The sequence below is a fragment of the Nakaseomyces glabratus genome, chromosome E, assembly GCF_010111755.1.
Source record: "Nakaseomyces glabratus chromosome E, complete sequence".
Lineage (NCBI taxonomy): Eukaryota > Fungi > Ascomycota > Saccharomycetes > Saccharomycetales > Saccharomycetaceae > Nakaseomyces > Nakaseomyces glabratus.
Genome location: NC_088955.1, coordinates 207,716 through 229,180, shown reverse-complemented (window position 1 = coordinate 229,180; position 21,465 = coordinate 207,716). Strand labels below are relative to the sequence as shown.

General features: G+C 38.8%; 11 protein-coding genes across 11 annotated transcripts; 6 read left to right on the top strand and 5 right to left on the bottom strand.

The window, feature by feature from the left end:
- Nucleotides 1-50: 50 nt before the first annotated feature.
- PTH4 (Pth4p) lies at nucleotides 51-623 on the top strand (the record flags this gene model as incomplete). Its single annotated transcript, XM_445782.1, has 1 exon — nucleotides 51-623. One exon carries the CDS (start codon nucleotides 51-53, stop codon nucleotides 621-623), a length of 573 nt encoding a protein of 190 aa, XP_445782.1.
- Nucleotides 624-856: 233 nt separating this feature from the next.
- On the bottom strand, nucleotides 857-2,314 carry GVI51_E01881 (uncharacterized protein; the record flags this gene model as incomplete). Its single annotated transcript, XM_445781.1, has 1 exon — nucleotides 857-2,314. The coding sequence occupies one exon, from the start codon at nucleotides 2,312-2,314 to the stop codon at nucleotides 857-859; it is 1,458 nt and encodes a 485-aa protein (XP_445781.1).
- Nucleotides 2,315-3,295: 981 nt separating this feature from the next.
- On the bottom strand, nucleotides 3,296-4,684 carry MSN1 (Msn1p; the record flags this gene model as incomplete). Its single annotated transcript, XM_445780.1, has 1 exon — nucleotides 3,296-4,684. One exon carries the CDS (start codon nucleotides 4,682-4,684, stop codon nucleotides 3,296-3,298), a length of 1,389 nt encoding a protein of 462 aa, XP_445780.1.
- Nucleotides 4,685-6,361: 1,677 nt separating this feature from the next.
- Nucleotides 6,362-8,293, bottom strand: RRI2 (Rri2p; the record flags this gene model as incomplete). The annotated part of the gene is made up of 1 exon (XM_445779.1): nucleotides 6,362-8,293. The coding sequence occupies one exon, from the start codon at nucleotides 8,291-8,293 to the stop codon at nucleotides 6,362-6,364; it is 1,932 nt and encodes a 643-aa protein (XP_445779.1).
- Nucleotides 8,294-9,025: 732 nt separating this feature from the next.
- Nucleotides 9,026-10,621, top strand: MCH4 (Mch4p; the record flags this gene model as incomplete). Its single annotated transcript, XM_445778.1, has 1 exon — nucleotides 9,026-10,621. One exon carries the CDS (start codon nucleotides 9,026-9,028, stop codon nucleotides 10,619-10,621), a length of 1,596 nt encoding a protein of 531 aa, XP_445778.1.
- A 446-nt stretch (nucleotides 10,622-11,067) lies between these two features.
- RPL18A (60S ribosomal protein eL18) lies at nucleotides 11,068-12,377 on the top strand (the record flags this gene model as incomplete). The annotated part of the gene is made up of 2 exons (XM_445777.2): nucleotides 11,068-11,179; nucleotides 11,929-12,377. 2 exons carry the CDS (start codon nucleotides 11,068-11,070, stop codon nucleotides 12,375-12,377), a joined length of 561 nt encoding a protein of 186 aa, XP_445777.2.
- A 953-nt stretch (nucleotides 12,378-13,330) lies between these two features.
- Nucleotides 13,331-14,268, top strand: RPS19A (40S ribosomal protein eS19; the record flags this gene model as incomplete). Its single annotated transcript, XM_445776.1, has 2 exons — nucleotides 13,331-13,350; nucleotides 13,854-14,268. The coding sequence occupies 2 exons, from the start codon at nucleotides 13,331-13,333 to the stop codon at nucleotides 14,266-14,268; spliced, it is 435 nt and encodes a 144-aa protein (XP_445776.1).
- A 624-nt stretch (nucleotides 14,269-14,892) lies between these two features.
- On the top strand, nucleotides 14,893-16,533 carry SMF1 (divalent metal ion transporter SMF1; the record flags this gene model as incomplete). Its single annotated transcript, XM_445775.1, has 1 exon — nucleotides 14,893-16,533. One exon carries the CDS (start codon nucleotides 14,893-14,895, stop codon nucleotides 16,531-16,533), a length of 1,641 nt encoding a protein of 546 aa, XP_445775.1.
- Nucleotides 16,534-17,050: 517 nt separating this feature from the next.
- On the bottom strand, nucleotides 17,051-18,409 carry HRP1 (Hrp1p; the record flags this gene model as incomplete). The annotated part of the gene is made up of 1 exon (XM_445774.1): nucleotides 17,051-18,409. The coding sequence occupies one exon, from the start codon at nucleotides 18,407-18,409 to the stop codon at nucleotides 17,051-17,053; it is 1,359 nt and encodes a 452-aa protein (XP_445774.1).
- Nucleotides 18,410-18,735: 326 nt separating this feature from the next.
- TRM11 (tRNA (guanine-N2-)-methyltransferase) lies at nucleotides 18,736-20,037 on the top strand (the record flags this gene model as incomplete). The annotated part of the gene is made up of 1 exon (XM_445773.1): nucleotides 18,736-20,037. One exon carries the CDS (start codon nucleotides 18,736-18,738, stop codon nucleotides 20,035-20,037), a length of 1,302 nt encoding a protein of 433 aa, XP_445773.1.
- Nucleotides 20,038-20,116: 79 nt separating this feature from the next.
- On the bottom strand, nucleotides 20,117-21,406 carry TRM13 (tRNA:m4X modification enzyme; the record flags this gene model as incomplete). The annotated part of the gene is made up of 1 exon (XM_445772.1): nucleotides 20,117-21,406. One exon carries the CDS (start codon nucleotides 21,404-21,406, stop codon nucleotides 20,117-20,119), a length of 1,290 nt encoding a protein of 429 aa, XP_445772.1.
- Nucleotides 21,407-21,465: the final 59 nt, after the last annotated feature.

Below are 21,465 nucleotides of genomic sequence, written 5' to 3'. Positions count from 1 at the left end.
TAGGCATCTCTGTGTTTCACCACTGATACCAGGCCACTTGGATAGGTCTGATGTTGTTTACTAAAGTGCTATATCGCCGGGCTGACCGGTTCGCAAGCGCACGGCAGTGGGTTCGGGAGCTGCGGGTCAGTGACGTTCCAGTTAGTATATACAGAGTAAGGTACGACAGGTCTAGCGGGCCCGGGGGACAGAATGTGAACAAAGTCAGTACTAAATGTACGCTTACTATTCCTGGGATCTCCAGATGTGAGTGGTTCCCTTCTGAGGTTCGGGGTTTGCTCACCAAAGGGGTATGCGTGGCTAATCCTGATGAGTCGAATGCCAAGCAAATTGTAGCAAGCACGCTATCGGGGCGACCCTCCAGTTACTACTATCCTGCTAATGACAAATTTATTGTAAGAGCCGATGAGACACGGTCAAGGGAACAAAATAGAAGACTTTGTCTCGATAAATTGGTCAGAGAAATCCAGGATACATGCCGTTTTCCTGGTGTGGAAAATGAGGCAACAGTATCGAAATGGGATAGCATCAAGAAACAGACAAATAAAATACGACTCGAAGGGAAGCGCCAGGTTTCCGAGAAGAAAAGTGCAAGGAAGAAACCAAGACTCGACCTATACTAACTACGACAATTGTTTTCCGAATATTTACAGAACGAAAGATAAGGATAAATGTTCATTTCCCATACTTGAATATTCTTTAAATTATTGTACCACCTTGTTGCCTAAGTTAAGCAATAGTACCGTAATATGACTTCTTGAGGTTCATGCAATAACTCGTTACTTAAATGATAAATAATACAAATTTTTTTACTAATATCAAGGTATAATTTTGAAATTATGTGAGACTTTCAATTCTATGCCAAAGGGTCGTAATCGTCTTCTTCTTCAGCATCATCGTAATCATTAACCTTTTGTTTCTTATTTTGTGTATCGTCATGATGTTCGTTACTCTCATCGTCTGCACTTCTTTTGCCATTGACGGCAGATAGCTCTCCATGCATAATAATACTACGTTTCTTATGGTAGCTCTCATTCTCAGCAATGGCTTTATTCTGAACCAAACCTCTTTCATCTCTGAAGTCTCTACGCTTACCATGGTACTTTATTATATTTCCTAATATCGTCTTTCCGTATCTTTCCTTAATTGATATAGAATTCAACTCGAAACATTTATTAGTGAGAAGATCAAAAGCACCAGCAAATGCCTTTTTTATATCTCTTAGATTAAAGGATCCTCTACTTATGTTATTCGTAACATCACCGGGATCTTGTATTGCTAAATTGAATGATCCTCTGTTCTGTTCAAGTGATTTCCATGACCTCTTCGCCATATAAATAGGAGAGCCATCTTGCACACCAATAGCAACATCATCGTACCCAAAATTCTTACCGTAAAGTTCAAAAAATTCAATTAACAACACACCTAGATTCTCTAATGGATCGATCTCAGCAGTGATTATTCTAGGATGCATTCTTAAAAATGAATAGACTAGACATATTATACTGAAACCTCCTAGACCACCAGAATGTACGTTATTTAATCTTCTCGAATGCAAAAATTGTTTTACGACTAAAACAAGCTCACGCAAGCCTGGTGTACTAGCCAGCCAATCTCTTATAAGCTTTGCAGCCTCAAGACCATTCAATCTTTCAAATGATATATCCATGTGTGTCCGGGACTCAACCTCCACAAATTTGATAATAGGAACTCTAGCTTTCGCAACAACTTCAATCTCTGTCGCAATTTCTTTTTTCTTTAAGAAGTTGGCCAACTTATACAAGTTGTTTCTGCTCTGCTTATCACCTTGCTTACTATTGACTACACAATCAATATCAGATCCTGGTAAATAAAGATCAGTCGCATACGAACCAAATACGTGCAGGTCAGCATCAGGCCAAAGTTCTTTAACAGCACTTCTGATTGAACCTATTGTTCTATTTCTTGTTTCTATCTCTTCTTTACTAGGAGATATATAGGCAACAAAATCCAGTATTTCATAATTCAACCAATCAGCTAGTTCTTTTTCCTTAGAATAATCCCTATCAATAGTCCATGGATAATCAGTATACTCTTCTTCCTCGGCTTGCGGTTGCTCCTCCTCAGCTTCATCGCCATCCTCTCCACCCGAGCTCTCTGAAAATGCTATGAAATCATCATTCTCATCTATCTGATTATTATCTATAATAGGCATCTCCTTTGGACTATCGTTATGACCATCATAATCGTCAAACCCTTGACTATCACTACTTTCCACAGCAATGACATCAGCAACGTCCTCAACTGTCTTCACATCATCTACAGCAGCTGACATATTCACTTTTATGGTGCTAACAAAAGACTGTAATTAGTATCTAGGATGACCTAACCATCAAAGAACAATGAATTATAGATGCCTAATTTCCGAAGAACTTCTCTAATTATCGAATCTTTTATAACTCGATGACCTCTTCTATGCAAAACTAGTGAATTTTTTCAGTTTCTGCAAGAATTTCAGCCAAGAGCGATGATTTAGAGTGAGTAATATAGAAATAAACATGATATTGATAGTTTTGTACATATAGAAGATGAACAATGTTCAGGATATAAAGTAGATAGAGGTTTATAACTAGAATAGGAATATACATAGTGACTTTTTTCTTTTTTTTTTTTATGAGAATAAATGGTCCATGTCTTTATAGTTTTCAGTTGCTGGAGATATTGAAGATCCGGAGATTGAAATGCTGGAATTGTAGGTCATGTATTCATCTTCAGTAAAGTCGAAACAGGAAAAATTATATTAAAACAGTTTGCTACACTCATGAATATGAAATAACATTTAATCATCCTGGGAAGGGATGCTTTGGTTAGAGTTGTAGCGAAATTATGATTACAAAACATAGGAAATGTTGGTGAAAAGAAGGTAATAGTTTGAAAGTTCTGTTCTTTTTTGTTTTCGACATACAGGTAACCCGATGCATCTGAAGTCGATCACTTATTAATATAACACAAAGAGCTAAAAACAGAATTTTGGTGAAAATGTAGAAACAGCAACCAATATACCAACCTCCTATAAAACAATTGGAAAAAACGGAAAAAAAATGAAACAAACAATTATAACTCAAAAACGAGGAAAAACAGAAGACAATCATTATTCTCCCCAGAGCATTGATCCAACTTCCAACTTCTCTTTTAGTGTTACAAGGTGTTTTTGTTCCGATTCTTGTTATTGATGGATTTCCATGAAACATGGAAAAGTCATTACTCCCTTACTGGAGTGGTTGTATTGTAAAATGCATGGTAAACATGCAACAGTTTATTTTAAGAGGTCTGGAATGTTGTTAACTTGACAAAGCCAACCAATAGGTTGCTTTGTATTCTTTTCTGGATCAATAATTCTATAATTTTCCAACAAGTCAATAATGTAATCCAATGTATAGCCTCTGGAAAGACCAGTTTCGATTGCTTTCCACAAAACCTTTCTCCTAGAGTATCTTTTGTTTACAGCTGCATCGCGTCTCCAACCTGTTGAGTATAATGATTCCATTTCCCTAATGGAAGGTTGCCCATCAATACCTTCAGTATACTCCTTCCAAATCTCCATAACCGAATGAGGAGATTTTATAAATTGAAATGGCTTGTGATACATCACTTTCTTTTTCTTAGGTCCTCTTTTTGAAGAGTATGATTTACGGCCAGGGGATGATGGCATACCTTCCTCTCTATTCTGAGTGGCCTGTTGAGTACCTTGGTTGCCGGCATTTTGACCTGATGTACTATCATTGAAAAGAATATTAGAGGTTAGATTATTCTGTTGATGTCCACTTTGATCGACATATGGGTTTGTATACGGTATCACCGAGTCGCCATCTGTAACATCATTGTATTGCCTATGGTGAATAAATTTCGTCTTTTTCAAAGACATAGGGTCCCTAGGACTTTGTTGTGACTTGTCATTGACATCATTCCTAGAATTCATATCACCAGGATTACGATTTCCGGAATATTTCTTGTCTTGCAAGTCGTGCTCATTAAGAATATCGTCTAGTATTGTGTGAGTGACACTCTGGTTAGAGTTACTAGCTCCAACTGAATTATTATTGTGATTATTGCCTGTGCCACTACTGTTGTTTCCTAACATGTTGGGGTTGTTGAGATGACTAGTAGAGCTACTTCTATTGCTATTATTATTGGTATTTCCTTGGCTATTAACTCCATTGGAGCTACCCGAGGCCACACCACTTGAATTATTATTTGCAAATCCATTGGATCTATTATCATTGTTCTGATTCGAAATACCATTCAATGAAATAGATGTTGAAGATATGCCATGTAGAGAGTGTGATAGCTTATCTCTGACAAACTCAGCATGTCTATACTGATCATTCAGTAGTGTTGTTATCACTGCATTCAGTTCACTTATTTGTTGTTGTTGCGAGGACACTAGAACGTCATACTTCTTGAAATGATGATCCAATCGCCCGCTCAACGCGTGAAACATGTTCTCAAACATCATCATTCTTCGCTCTATGTCATTTATCCTACTTAGTACCATTATATCGTCACCCATACTGGAGTTTCCATTAGGTATATTGCTATTGTTATTGTTGCCACCGTTATTCTTCGAATTGGAACTACTCCCAGTACTCACACTGTCGTGCGTTATAATTGCACCACCAGGTCCACTAATTCCTTCTCTATTCATATGCAGATTTTTAGTGTCAAAAATCGCAAAAATAAATGAATGAAGTTATCAAAGCAGTGCTATAATATCAAAAAAATAAAACTTCTCTCTAAATGTTTTACTTTTGTATTATGATGGTTCTCTATTTCAATAATCGATGATCTGTCCAACACCCAAAATTAGTGGGCTCAAAAACAAAAATGATGGGGGAGCAAAACACGAATATTGGAGAAATGGAATCAACTTTATTCAAAACAAATATAAGTGATCCAAGAGTATTTTTTTAGCTTAGTACTCCTTTCCCCTTTCCCAGCTATCTGTAATCTTATGAGTGGGCCAATACACTCACGATAAAAATATGGGTCAACCACTGATACTTTTATGTCAAATCACAAAAAGACTATTTTATTACCTGAAATTGAGTTCAAATAAATATCAACCCGATATTAAAGGATTTGCAAAGATATATTCACTTCCTTCTGGCTTGAACAATAGATATTTTTTTTTTAATTCCTTTTTATAAAAAAAAAATTCTGTGTAATCCTCTTCCTTAGACTAATCAGTTAGGGATATTGATCCGTGTATAAGAAAGATGTCAACGGGGTTTTCTTTCCTGTCCTCCTTGATATGTATAGAAAACTTCCCTCTTCTAAATTTCCTAATCACAAAAAAAAATTTACCACCAAAAAGTTTTCTTTCATTCACAATATACCCTAGTACTTAGAGAAAACACAACAAATTCACAATGAATTTTTTTTTTCCTTATATTCCTCTCTCCCTTCGTTGTCCTTTGAAATTCCTTGTCCCTACCCTCTGTTTCCTGCTCTCGTGCTTTTTTACCCTCTCTCTGCTGTAAAGTAATGATCAGCAAGAGACTAGAACGCAAATCAGTTTTCTTCCTTATTTCCCTCTACAATATCACAGCTCTGTCTAATTATTGTGTAATCCTTCCCAGATGATATCCTTTCTTTGTCCCACTGGTAATCAGGCAGAGCTACAACAACTCGCAATGAAACTTATCATAATACCCACCTTCAAATAAGATACAGAAATCGACACAGAAAACAGCAGAAACACAGGAACAAGCAAAGCACCGATCTCTTCCACAATCCAAAGCACAGCAGGAGAGAACCCCTCTCTCTGATCCTCCCACCTCATCGCTGTTTGGGCAAAAGCTAATCAGAATTTTTTTTTCAAAGCCAAAAATTTTGATTTATAATATTTATCACCGCAAATTCCACAGTACACGCCGCACAAGATGCCTTTTTTTTTGATTTGATTTTTAACACGATTGTATAATTTCTACCAATCAAGCTGTCCAGAATGAAAGAACTAAACTTGATCAATGTTTACTACTGTGCAAAGCAAGAGGGAGGAGGAAACTGTGAGGGAACAGAACTGTGAGGGTTAAAAACGCATAACTGACAAAGCCGGTTTTTTTTTGTGATTGTGAAATTGTGTAGGCAAAGAATTCTGTGAGATAAATGAAGGGCAAACACACACACACACACACACACACAACAAAATAGGAGCTTCACAAAGGAGAATCGCCTGTCTATTGTTTGATTATAGGAGGCCTTTCACCCTCATTGCGATGCGCAAATTTCCAGTATTACGAAACCACACAAAGTAAATCAGAGAAGCATTCTATGCTTGTTACAAACCACACCCCTCATCTATCCCCGGATTTTTTTATCTCTATCTTACATCGTTGCTTATTTCCTGTAGTGCTTCGTTGGTTAGCTTTGCGATGGTGTAGACCGAGTTGTCGATGTTGCTTCCTTGATAAGTCTCTCTTGCGAGTCGCAATGTGTCGAAGAAACTTATCGTGTCTTGGCCAAAAGAATCAGGATCATGCCCAGACACATGCCTTGACATAGATTTCGTGTTCGACTTAGAATGCGACTGCGAATCCACTTGGGACTCCAGGATTCCTATGTCGTGGGCGTACTCTACCTCTGGCATTTCATGCGCAGCCTTGATGTCTTCGACAATGGCTCTATCCTTAGAGATTGATGACTTATGGGACTTATGGCCCATCCTGGTCTCTGAAAACACAGCATCGTGAAGTGGTTCGCTGTGTTGCTCCGAATAAAAGGTCACTGTGTCGGCCACTAAGTCTAGTTTAAAATTAATGCCTCTGTCCTGCATGCAGTACCTCATCAAATGGACAAGAATTTCATCCCGAGTGGGTGGTACTGAGGGATCGATTTGTAACTTTTGGCGTAAATCTTGTATGGATATGCAGCTATATATTGGAGCAATTTCACTGAACAATTTCCGCTTTTGTATTAAGTAACATACTTGGTCAAACAAACGGGACAATGGAGCCCGTATACACTCGAGTTCTATTAAGCAACTGTGCATTTCTTGGATTTGTAAGCCGACGAACACATCATATATTCTTCGTAGTTTGTCAACAAATATATGATCTGGGGCAATACGCAGTTGCTCATAGTCGAACGGGTTAATATCTGCATTGCCCGACGTTCCAGCCAGTCGTGTCTGGGATCCTCGATGCATAATCATGGCGCATAACACAAAGCCACCCACAATAATTTGCATGAACCTCTCGAACCGAAACTTATTAGTACCTAGCTCCTCCAGGTTCTTGAGGCATTCCCAAAACTCCTCTTTACAACATTCAATATTTTGATAGAACTTGTGTATTGTCACAAACCTTCGCACACAAGTACTTCCAGTGACTTTATTCCCGTCTCCTAGATCATCTTGATCTAGCTCAAATAGTATCAGAAACAAAGCCTTGCTGAAATGCAAAATTAAATTAATATCAGACCTTTGTGCGACAGCTAAAGATTCATTACATTTTTGATCCAGTTGGTTTAAACACATTCTGAATACCTCCCCTTCATTGCATAACAAATGCTGATCTTCAATATAGCGAGCAATATAACACTGTAATATCAGTTGTAATTCATTCAAAGTGTTGATATCTTTCCTTAACGATTCTGAAATGGCATATAAATCCCGCTCTTTATCGAATGTCTTGATCCAGGCCTGCAACACATGTAGCTCTTGTTGTAATAGTAAACCTACTTCTGGAAATGTATGACAAACCCAACTGCCTTGTAATATTTGCAATATAGTAGTCTTGAATGTCATCTTAGCCCACTTACTGGACTCCTCATCATCTGTTATACCGGGGATAAACGTCCTATCGTAGATATTGGGCATGAAATCCATAGTTACATGATGGAACATAGAGCTAAGATCAAGGGAGCAATTCGCCTTCCCGTGCAACTCATTCACTAATTCTACAAAGTTCCTAAAATCAGCAATAATCTCAGTAGATTGTTCATTATCAGGCTCTCCATACATCAATATTTTACACCAACATTCTAGAACTTGCCTATGTATTTTACATCTCATCTCGATCAACTCTTCCTCACTTACTAGCATACTCAAGGTCTTCAAAAACACTTGTCTTGCAGCCACATAGTTCTCATCATTCCATAAACTCAAGCCCTGCTCATAGTTTTGGACCCATTCCTGGCCACCTCGTTGGCCCTCATCGCCTTCAACATCATTCTCCTCATCCTCCATCTCAATTGAGTCCATGTCCTCATCGGACATCATAAAGTCATTGTAGTTATCGCTCTCATCCGTCATAATTACCGAGTCACCACCTTCAGTGTTCTCTTTTCCTTGGCCAAGTAGCCAGACTTTAAGGTCTAAATACTACTTATAATTTCAAATATTTTTTCAGTTCTGTTAAAACAACTTTAATCATGGAGAATTTCAATTAAGAGCAAAAAAAGTCATAGAGAGTCTGAGATCGAGATTATAACAACTAAACCGGTATATTTACCCTATAGGTATATAATGTGACTAGTTTCAACACTGCTTTAGCCACTTCTGAAACCTAGTATGCTCAGCAAGAGCTGAATATAATAAGGAATGCAAAGTGAACTAAGGAAAGTGTGAACTATAGAAAGTGTGAACTATAACAACTATATCCATAGATACATAATGTAGTTTATGAAAGAAAGTGAGTGTTACAAATCATGGTGGTCCAAGATTTCGCCTAGATTTGTTTCTATGGTCCGAGTAATATAGAATGCACCGCAAGTTATTCCAACACTCCGCATCTACAAATTGCGGCGTCAGCAATAACACAATGAACAATGTAACGAATCCAGAATATTATATATGTGAAGCTATAACTTCTATAACTTGGGACTACAAACTAAAGTAGAATACAATGGCTTCGGACTACAAACTCCGAGTGCGATGAGCTCATGACTCACAACTCAGAAAAAAAATAGTATAAATAGCGATGAGGGTCAAGTAGCAGTTGGAGTAGCTCAAAAGTTCCAGGGCCGTCAAGGGCTAGGGCAGAGAATGATTGATCTAGCTACTGTGGTTTTGAAGAGGAATTTCCTCAGCAACAAGAAGAGTGGAAATGTTGCTGAGGGGTCATCTAACGAAACTGTTGTTGCGAATGGTACAGCCATCGGGATGGAAATGGAGCCGGATATTGTATTGAAGAATCTACGGCAGGCAGAAGAAGATACCAATGAAGATCTGGGATTGGCATCCACTGGTTTTCAGAAAGAAGCCCATGTTAGTAATGCAGAGTTTTTCGATTTAAATAAGAAGCCGGGAGCTGAGATAACTGAACAAACTCACGAGAGTCAAAAGAGTCTTATTGAGGTGGATACTGACGATTCCCTCATTTTGGATAATGATCGTGAATTTCCTGATGGTGGATTAAGAGCATGGTCCGTTGTATTCGGTTCTTTTATGGGTTTGATCCCTGTCTTTGGTGTTATCAATTCTCTTGGTGCCATCGAGTCATATATTTCGACACATCAATTGATGAATGTCTCATCATCGACTGTCTCATGGATCTTTTCGATATACTTGACGATTAGTTTTGTTAGCTGCATATTTGCGGGTGGCTATTTTGACAGAAACGGCAGTACCCATCTCATGATCTTGGGGACCCTTTTCTATGTGGGTGGGATTTTTGGACTTGCTGACTGTAAGGATATTTATCAGTTTATTTTATCTTTCTCCGTACTTTCTGGAACGGGTACTGGTATTCTTATGACACCTTTGGTTAGCGCAGTTGCAAGTTGGTTCTTAAGAAGGAGAGCAACAGCGACCAGCATCGCTACGACCGGTGGCTCCGTTGGCGGTATCATATTCCCAATCATGCTGCGTAAACTTTATGTCGAGATTGGATTTAAATGGGCTATCAGAGTCTTAGGTTTCATTTGTCTATCTTGTTTAGTTTGCTCGATTGCGTTGACAAGGGAAAAATCGAAACCAATGGTGGAACCATTCAAGTCTAAGACAGAATTGATCAAATGGTACCTTTCATCCTCATTCAAGCTAAGTTATTTTACAGAAATGAAATTCGTGTTCACTACTCTAGGTGCCTCATTTGCTGAGAGTTCATTAACTACAGCGGCTACATATTTATCATCCTACGCAATCGCAAGAGGAAACTCGGAGAATGTTGCGTATTTAATGCTTACTGCATACAACGCATCAGGTATACTGGGTAGATATGTACCAGGATACATTGCTGACAAGTTTTTAGGGAGATTCAATGTTATGATTATCACTATTTCCATGAGTGCACTTTTATGTCTGGTAATATGGCTGCCTTTTGGTGGATCAACTGGAGCCTTATGGGCCTTCGCATGCACATACGGTTTCTTCACTGGTTCCATCCTGTCGTTAACTCCGGTATGCATTGGCCAGATATCAAAGACAGCCGATTTCGGAAAGAGGTACGCCACTGCATACTTTGTAGAGGCACTATTTAACATCCCTATGCTGCCAATTGGTGGTGCTATTATTGGCGACAGATCTGTGACGCATTACAACCATTTCATCATATACGTGGCCCTACTAATGGCTGCTGGCGCTTTCTGCTACGCTGTGTCAAGATATTTATGTGTAGGTATCCGCATCAAGAAGTTTTAGATATGATACGCATAGGCTCGCCAACTTAACATCGCATTCTAAACGCTATGATGTGCCTTTCAAAAGTATAAAATTTGATATATAACGATATAAAATGTAGGCATACTATGAACTGTATAACCATCGTGTTCATTAATTTTAAGACACATTAGGTAGACCATCCCACCTTTGTGACTGCTTCTCAGCCTTACTATGTAATGCAAGGGTGTAACAACACTATTTCTTCATTAGGAAATTTAATGGAACTCTTCCATAATTTTCAGAAAAAAAACTTCTTTTCTTCGACGCAGATGGCCCGTCTGTGCGAAAAAAAATTATCTGGAAAAAGTTTCAGGATATATAAGAAGTGACAAATTCGTTAATGCTATTACAGGTCATCTTGCTCAAATTTCCTCTTTAGTTTCACTCTTTTTAAACCTATACAAGTAAGCAACAAGAATAACAAAATGGGTATTGATCACACTTCCAAGCAACACAAGAGAGTCAGTCACAGAACTGCTCCAAAGTCTGAAAATGTCTACTTGAAGATGTTGGTCAGATTGTACACTTTCCTAGCTCGTATGTTCTATAATTACACACCTGATCATGGATTGAAGGGGGTTCCGTCCCGCTATATTACAAACTTTGAAATAATCTCAACCGATATTTGAATAATCATTTTTCCAAAACAAATAACTTTCTCCAATTCTGCGAGTGCGAAGAAACTAGTGTGCCAGCTTCATTATAAGCTGATGCATGAATGATTTGCGCGAACTTGGATAATTCATCTTTGAAGATTTATGTCAACTTATTCCTTCTACAGCTAATTTTTTAACTTTAGCTGTAAGGGAGTGTTGGTGATCTAGCGAGCAGAATCTCTTTCTTTTCCAGATGCGATTTATTGCATCACATTGGAAAAGGAAATATTATAAAGAAAGATATACAAAAGGGAGAAAACTGCAAAAAATACAACTTGTTACTTCAAGTGATAGTTGTGTTTCCTGATATCGAGCGCAGCTTGTAGAAACGAGGTTCGTTTCTCGCTGTAGTGTATACTCAGGTTTTTCTACATCACTGAATTTGAGCGTAAGTGCTTATCTTCATTGCTTTTGTTCTTTCTAAGAAATATTCCTTTACCACTGTGGCCCTTCATCCAAAAGTTTAGGTTTACTAACATTAAAAATTTATTGATCAAAAATTCTCCGATATGAGACACTAGTGCTTAGCGTTGAACGAATGACTTCTATTCTAGCTGTTCTATTAAACCATTTTGTGCTGGTGCATCTAATTTGAGCGTTATTTTGATTGGTAGCCAGTTTTACTTACAGGTCGTACTGATGCTCCATTCAACAAGGTTGTCTTGAAGTCTTTGTTCTTGTCCAAGATCAACAGACCACCTGTCTCTATCTCTAGAATTGCTAGAGCTCTAAAGCAAGAAGGTGCTGCTTCCAAGACTGTCGTTGTCGTTGGTACCGTTACCGACGACGCCAGATTGTTTGACTTGCCAAAGACCACTGTTGCTGCTTTGAGATTCACCGCTGGTGCCAGAGCCAGAATCGTCAAGGCTGGTGGTGAATGTATCACTTTGGACCAATTGGCTGTCAGAGCTCCAAAGGGTCAAAACACTTTGATCTTGAGAGGTCCAAGAAACGCCAGAGAAGCCGTCAGACACTTCGGTATGGGTCCACACAAGAACAAGGCCCCAAGAATCATGTCTAAGGGTAGAAAGTTCGAATCTGCCAGAGGTAGAAGAAGATCTAAGGGTTTCAAGGTCTAAGCTAACAAAATTAAATTGACTTATTAAAAAGACTGTATATAACACCGTTATATATAGTTTAGCATTCAATTGTTTTTGTATACAAGCATTAGAGAAAAAAGCCTTATAACCTTTTTTTTATTAACCTCCATATTCAATATGTAACGAACAACCCCAACATATCCACATATGTAATCTGTACACTAGCTAAAATATAGTAATATCTGATGAGTAAGACAACATGAATATTCTATTTGCCTTCGCTGGTAACTCAGCTATGTTGGCTGAAAGTGAACCACCAGCCGGCCACCTGCCGGCCATCCCCCAAAGCTCCTAAACAATTGTGACTTCACTAAGACTAAAACCCAGACACCATGTAAATCTGTACTTTGAAAGTAATACAATCCACATCACTTTCCTGTTTAGGAAATTTCATTAGTGCATGTTAGGACTGGGATGCAAAAAAACGGAAATGATCTGGAAAACCTTGTTCCGTGTAGACCTCTCACACAACGCTGGTCAGTCTGCGTAAATTCTAGCCACCGTCCAGCTCCCTGTGCAAGAGCTAGGCAGAAACTTCCTTCTATCCTTCTAGCAATGGCATGCTAGTTCAGCCCACCCTTTCAGCTTGACGAGGTCCTCGAGGCTGTTTGCTCAGGCAGTGGGCTCCCTCACTGCATCGCCAGAAGGGAGCTCTCGAGCGCAGCTCAGCTGAGGCACTTCCCAGTTTGTCCTCCACAAGGGACCTTTGAGTGTAGCGCACCAGCCCTCCCTGCTGAGGCACTGGAGGGGCAAGACGAAGGTCTCCATTGCATCGCTGCCAGTGCCACAATGGCTCTGCAATTAGTTCGCCATGTTCAATCTGCAAAGATATTAATGAAATAGTTTCGGCGGTATAGTAGTTATATAAGGGTATAGGTACGTTTTTCCAGTTGGATATCATTTGACAGGATCCCAAGAGACTAGATATAAAGATGCCAGGTGTTTCCGTTAGGTACGTACCGTGATTTTACCGCCCGAACAGTGTGAAAGATGCATAGACTTGCTGAGTCAGGAATCTTTAGAACCAAATATGACCAGAAGAGCCAGTGTGGAGAGTATAAAGAATTCCATGAAAATTGATGTAACCAGGTAAAATAGTGGACTAGCAAAAAGTTATGATAGACTTTATAACCTGAACAAATGCTTACGATCCTAGACACACGAATAATTGCAAATAAGACACTGAATTCAACCCCAAAACATTACTGAACATAATTACTAACAATTTTATTACTTTTGATACTACCCTCGAATCACCCAATTTTATCGAATTTATGCATAGTCTAAGTGGGAAAACGCAACGGTGGAGCCAGAGATTGATAACGACTACGTTTAGATGAAACAGTGGAATATTTGGATGAATGAAACGATATTTACAGTGGTGAACTAGTGCATATTGTAGATGATTGGGCATAAACTGTGGTTTTTATTGAAAGCAATTGGAATTTGATACAGAGACGTTGCTGCTCAAGATTTCATCAACGCTTACGCTTCTTTCTTGCAAAGACAAGGTAAGCTAGAGGTTCCAGGTTACGTGGATATCGTCAAGACCTCTGCTGGTAACGAAATGCCACCACAGGACTCTGAAGGTTGGTTCTACAAGCGTGCCGCCTCTGTCGCTAGACACATCTACTTGAGAAAGGAAGTCGGTGTCGGTAAGTTGAACAAGTTGTACGGTAACGCCAAGAGCAGAGGTGCTAGACCATCTCACCACGCTGACGCTTCTGGTTCCATTAACAGAAGAGTCTTGCAAGCTTTGGAAAAGATCGGTGTCGTCGAATTGTCTCCAAAGGGTGGTAGAAGAATCTCTGAGAACGGTCAAAGAGATTTGGACCGTATCGCCGCTCAAACTTTGGAAGAAGAAGAATAAGAGACTTGTCAACTATATTAACAATCATAAAAAATCCTTTGTTTTTTTATCTTATAATTCTTTAGTTCCTATATTACACAACCCCAAACTATTTTTTAAAATATAATAAAAATAAACTCGCATACTGTTTAAAAATAGCTATTATGAACAAATAATATGTAACAAGTCTGAGTCTGGCTTATACCTAATAAGGACAAGAAGGTCGTGTCTCATCAATATGCACTTCAAGGAACTGCAATGTTATCCAACAAACTCGGAGGCTTTCTCGGGTGCCAAATAAATAGGTGATGATATGGGTGCATTCATTCAAAGTGGACCAATGGATAGCCAACTTGTCATGAGACCCAACAGTAATGTACGTAGATAAGTTCTTGCTAGTTGTTCGAGCCTGAGCCTACCCTTGCTTATCGTGTTTCCCATGGTTGTCGTGAGGTGGTAACCTTTCGTGGCTCTCTAAAATGGCTCAGAACCCACGACAAATAAGCTCATCTCAGTGGGCGAGAATGCTACCCCGAGAAGGCACTTACGCATATAAAAGTATAAAGCTTCTTGATATTACTTGCATGACAATTACAGCGACTACCTCCCATAGCTACTCACAAACATAGCTAACGAATTCTAACTATGAGCACTTCTGGAGCTGAAAATGGTGTTGGTGCCAGCCGGGCCCGGAAGTCCACTTGTACAGAAGCTAACGATACCGATAAGGTTGGTGTGAAGACCATAAGCGAAGTCACTGACTTACAGACTATTGAGAGCTCACCGTCAACATGCGAGGAGCCTATGAGCAATAAGGATGTCATAAAGGCTGCTTTCAAGAAATATATTAAATTCATCGGACCAGGACTGCTGGTCAGTGTTGCATATATCGATCCTGGTAACTACTCTACTGCTACATCAGCTGGTGCAGCTAACCAGTTTTCATTGTTATGTGTGGTGCTACTGTCCAACTTCATTGCTATCTTCTTGCAATGCTTGTGTATAAAATTGGGTTCCGTTACTGGTATGGACTTGAGCAGGGCATGTAGAAAACACTTGCCAAGATGGGCGAATTGGACTGTATACTTCTTTGCTGAATGTGCAATTATTGCTACAGATGTCGCTGAGGTTATTGGTACTGCCATCGCATTGAACATTCTTATCAAAGTTCCTCTCCCAGCCGGTGTTTGCATTACATTGGTAGATGTGCTAGCAATTATGGCTACTTATAGACCGGGCGCTTCTTCCATGAAAGTTGTACGTATGTTTGAATTATTTGTGGCATTGTTAGTCGTTGGTGTTTGCATCTGTTTTGCAGTAGAGCTCGCTTATATCCCTAAAAGCACTTCTGCTGCTAAGGTGTTCAGAGGTTTCGTGCCATCTCGTCAAATGCTAGAACATAATGGTGTCTACACAGCTATTTCTATTCTCGGTGCTACTGTGATGCCTCATTCATTGTTCTTGGGATCTGCATTGGTTCAACCAAGACTGTTGGAATATGATGTCAATCATGGTAACTATTCTATGCTGAAGGATGATGAAGATGAGAAAAACAAAGAAACAGCTGTTGATGAAAGATACCAGAACTATAGACCAACCAGATCAGCCATTAAATACTGTATGAAGTTTTCTATGATAGAACTAGGACTGACGCTATTTACACTAGCGCTATTTGTTAATTGTGCTATCCTAATTGTTGCTGGTTCAACATTATATGGTTATCCTGATGCAGCAGATGCTGATTTATACACCATCCATGACCTATTATCGAAAACCTTAGCTCCTATTGCAGGCACTATTTTCATGCTAGCTTTGCTACTGAGTGGTCAATCCGCTGGTATCGTCTGTACCATGGCCGGCCAAATCGTTTGTGAGGGACATATCCATTGGAAATTAAAGCCATGGCAAAGACGGCTAGTCACCAGAGCCATATCCTTGATTCCGTGCTTAGCTATTTCTATTTCTATTGGTAAGGAGGCTCTTTCCAAAGCCTTGAACGCATCTCAAGTTGTACTGTCTATTGTTTTACCCTTCTTAGTTGCGCCATTAATCTACTTCACCTGTAATAAGAAGATTATGGAGACTGAGATTACTGTGAAAGATGCGGAAGAGGATCCTTCTGACAATGATGACATGCAACTGGAGAATGGCCAGACCAGAAAGACTGTCAGTATGGCAAATAATTGGGTTGTCTCCATAATTGCATTTGTAGTTTGGGTATTCTTGTCTGCCTTAAATATTTATGCCATTGTTCAGCTGGGTATTACACATGGAGAAATATCCTAAATCACTTTTTAAGTTCATTATAATTCTCCTAACTTAAAACTATAGTTAATAGCTAGAAAAATACAAAAGTAAAGCTGACTTGCACATATCTCTGTATATACACTGCTTAATTTAACTTTAATAGCAGTAAATTATTTTAAAAATATTACAAAGTTATACAGATGAGGATATATAAAACAAATAATGTAAGACACTGTATACTATAGGAATAATAAATGATAGTGGAATCAAATTTCGACACTACTTTGTAAAAATTTGATATCATTCATGAATCAAAGTGTATTTTCTGAAAAATATCGTAAAGATTTTGTATCAACTACATATTAAGAAGGAGTTGCTAGTCATATAAGACTCTTGCACTAGCTCTCAATAGGTCAAATAAGTGAACTCATAAATTAGAATTCACTCACCGTAGGAATAGCGAAATCCAAATAGATGAAATAAAAGAAAGTGACTGCATGATCGTTCCTCCGGAAAATATATAGAAAAGACGTGATATATCCCCTAAACCGAAATACTACCTATTGTATGGATGATAACCTCTTCTGCTATCATTTGGACGACCGCGGAAACCACCTGGACCACCGGATCTTCTTGAAGAATCTTTGTTACCTCTATCTTGATCATCTGGTGTTGGTGTCGAAGCTTCGTTACTTTGGCTCTTAGTTGAGTTGGCATCAGGGCTACCTTGCGATTGCTGACCCATAGTGGAAGGGTTGAAACCAGGCATCATCATAGCCATTTGCTGCATCTGTTGTTGATACATCTGGTTGTAATCCATACCACCTTGTTGTTGAACCTGTTTATAGTAGTCTTGCATTTTTTGGAAGTACTCTTGCATCTGAGGGTTGTTATTAGCAAACATAGGGTTGTAACCACTCATCATTGGGTTCGAAAACATCATAGGATCCTGGAAGCCGTAACCTGGATATTGACCACTGCTATTACTTCCTGTGCCCATGCCATATTGTGAATTAGAGCTTTGTTGTGCTGGTTGGCGCGCACCACCAGTTTTTTGAAGATGTCTTGGAGCGGCCCTTTTGATTTCTATTTTTCTTCCTTTAAAGTCGATGAATTTATTCTGACAGACCTTATCTACAGCATCTGGTGTATCATATGTAATGAATCCAAATCCTCTAGATCTACCAGTATCTTTATCCAACATCAGCTGCGCATCAATGATAGTACCCCATTGTGCGAAAAATTCTTCGAATTCTTTAGGTCTCACATCTGGACCGATACCACCTACAAAAATCTTACCAGTCTTATCTTGTTCTTCTCTTGGAATGGCTCTTTTAGGATCGATAACTTTACCATCCAAAATATGTTGGGTCTTTACAACTTCATCCACAGAAGATGCGGATTCAAAAGTCAAGAAACCAAAACCACGAGATCTACCAGTGGCTGGATCTTTCATAATCTTCAATTCTTCAACTTTACCATATTTACTAAAATAATCGCGCAGACCATCCTCTGTTGTTTCCCAGTTCAAACCACCAATAAACATTTTACAACTGTCCTTTGACAGGTCAGCTTTGACTGTCCTATCGCCAGTATTGCCGCTCTGTACATTGGTGCCACTATCTACACTAGCATTACTACTCTTTTCCTCTTTACTCTTATCTGGTGACTCTTCTTTAGTCACAGTCTGTAATTGGTTGAGAGTATTTTGCAATGTCTCCCATGGCATCTTAGCAGCATCGTCTTTATTGCTGTCAGGGTTAGCAGAACTGGCTTGTAATGCCGCCAGCTGATCAAGCGCACTTGTGGCAGCCTCAGGAACCTTCTCCTCCGCTTTCACATCATCCTTAGCATCAACTTTGCTCTCATCCTTGGTATCATAGATATCATTAAAATCTTCCTCGTCTGAACTCATTGTAACGTCGTTTTTCCACCTGGTTGATACTTTTCCTAGCTCCAGAGTCAGTCCACAACACTTTCAAGCAAATATATAGAAGTTATAGCAGCCAATGACCCATACCCAGAGCAGCATCAAAGTACAAGAACAGCTTGAAGGTTATGCTATTGTGCTCTTCCCCCCTCCGTCGCTTGTTTTGAAAAAATTCAGAAAAATTTGTGAAAAATTTCAGAAAAATGCGATGAGCTACCATAATAACCATCGAATAAAGTCGATATTAACAAATTCATGATGGCGAATTGAGTAAGTTTTCTGCAACATTAACAACCAGGCACGAATTGACAATGAAGTATCTTTTGTACCTAGTGCAGAGTCACACAAATTTCAGGCTGGCTGAGCTCGAATCTGTTGCAGATTTACATGGTATATCGGTTGATTTGAGCCATCATCGGGAGGATAGTCCCTATCTGATAGTGGAATTGGCCAACGAAGATGAGGCTCGGAAACTAATCGAGAGGTGTATTCTAGCTCGTGGGATCTATGAGTATTGGGGTGAAGGAGAGGATTACGACGAGTTACACAATAGTATACAAAATGGCGATCATTTTAATGAGTTGAAACAACGGTACCAAAATGATACATTTAAGTTCGAATTTGAGTGTTACCGTGGTAATAGCAAGGCTAATAGAGTATCTCAGATTGAGAGTTTTGGGTACCTAGAGTTTAAAGGTAAGATCAACATGAAGAAGCCGCAGCAGGTCTATACGGTGCTGGAAGAATATGTACCTATATCTGACAACGTTTCATCTACAGTTCCGATCAAAATAAGATTTGGAAGATTGATACATTACAGTGATAGAGCTGCAATGGAGAAATATGACTTGAAAAAGAGGCCATATAAAGGCACAACTAGTTTTGAAGCCGAGCTATCTTTGGTAAGTTGTAATATCGCTCAAGTTAAACCAGGAACGATAATGTATGATCCTTTTGCTGGAACAGGATCATTTCTTACTGCAGGGGGACACTACGGTGCACTCGTAGTTGGCTCTGATATAGACGGTAGAATGATCAGAGGTCATGGGGCCGCTCAAAATATATCAGCAAACTTCAAGAAATATAACGAAGCCGATAAGTTCTTAGATGTTCTCACTATGGACTTCACTCACAATGCTTTCAGGAAAAGTTTGAAGATAGATACAATAGTTTGCGATCCACCATATGGTATCAGAGAGAGTATTAAAGTTTTGGGTGCTAGAGATCCAGAAAGATTTGCTGGTAAGGAAAATGTGGAGATAGATGGTGTTAAAGCATACCTGCGAAAGGATTACATACCAAGTAAGAAGCCTTACGCCCTTGATTCTTTGTTAGATGATCTACTACAATACTCCGCTGAAAGATTACCAATTGGAGGAAGACTTGCATTCTGGATGCCTACCGCTAATGATGAAAACATAGAGACCATTATCCCATTGCATGAAAACTTGGAATTGAAATATAATCTTGTTCAAGACTTTAATAAATGGTCAAGAAGACTATTAGTGTACATTAACCGTGGACCCGAGTATCATGGTGTTGATAATGGTGGTATCAAAAGATCACAACATAACTTTAGAGAAAGGTATTTTAAGAACTTCCGCCCAGTTTAGTATTCACAGTTGATCTACATATCTTTAGCATTTATATATCATCCAATTTGCATAATTCATGATTTAATTATTATTGTGACTAGTAAACAAGTAAAGCATTATTCTCCCGAGATACGTCTGGCTCAATATACTTAATAATTTTGGCATTCTTCATCTTGTTATTCATCAAATTCTGCTTCACCCATTCCAATCTACCGTTATCTATCAAATATCTAGCAAATAGACCAATTTTCTCTCTCTGCAATAGTGAGATAGACAATTGTTCTTGATTATCCCCTTCTATCTGGACAATATCATCATCATTCATGCCTGGTCTTCGACCGCTTGTGGCCCAGGAACACATTTTAGACAGGTGACCAAAAAATGTTTTGTAGTTGATCTGAGAATGCTTAGATTCCAAGAACGATTTGATATAGTCGGGGTTTATGTAATCTCTGGCATTACACACATGTCTGCAACACATGGCAATACAAATACCTTGTAATTTAAACTTTCCGTTGGTTTCCTCAATGCAATTTTGTAGACATCTCAATGTTAAATCAGTTGCAACACCACACAAATGTTTGGAAATGGCAAGACAGCCATCATGTTCTTCTATAACCGTAGATAGTTTCAGATCTTTAATATCGAGTTTTAATCTATCAATCGCAATCCTTTGCTTGACTTTCTCAGGGTTTTTACTTAAAGCCATCAAATCATCTTGAAACTTCTTATCAAATTTCATTCTGTTAGATCCTCTATCAATTAACACATATTTTGGCAAATCATCTTGTAGTTGGTAAGGATCATTATTGATTATTGTTTGATTAATGTACCTTGAAAATTCTGCTCTTCCGCAACCAAACTCCATAATCTTACCAGAAGGTATTAATTCAACATCAAACAAGTTCTGTATCAATGACGATTGCTGTTTGGCATGTTTCTTAATTGTATTGGACAATTCTATAAGCCTATTACTCTCCATAAACTCATTCTTCTTGATTTGTTCTTGGGGCTCTTCATACTCATTTAATGCTTCCAGCAGCAATTGTACACTTTCGATTAAGTTAGCATTATTCAATTCATTTTCTACCAGTTCAGCAGGACCTCTGTTCAAATCTTTAATAAAATATGGCTGAGCAGCAGTGGCCTGTGTGATCTTCGCCTTGTTACATATCCTTACATGTTTTTTTAAATTATGCTTCCAAACAGTGTGACTCGGATCCAGAGGACAGGGTACCCTAACTCTCTCTTTATCGTCCTTCACTTCAGCATTACCTTGAGAATGCTCAACACAGTAGTTAGTATTGGCTGCTCGGGACATGCCACATCTTCTTTTCTTTTGTGGGATTATGTACTCGCACCGCAAAATTGTATTATCGGTAGCCATCTTGACACACTTCTATGATTCTTTCCAATTTATTATAGTCCTTTACAACGTTATCAATA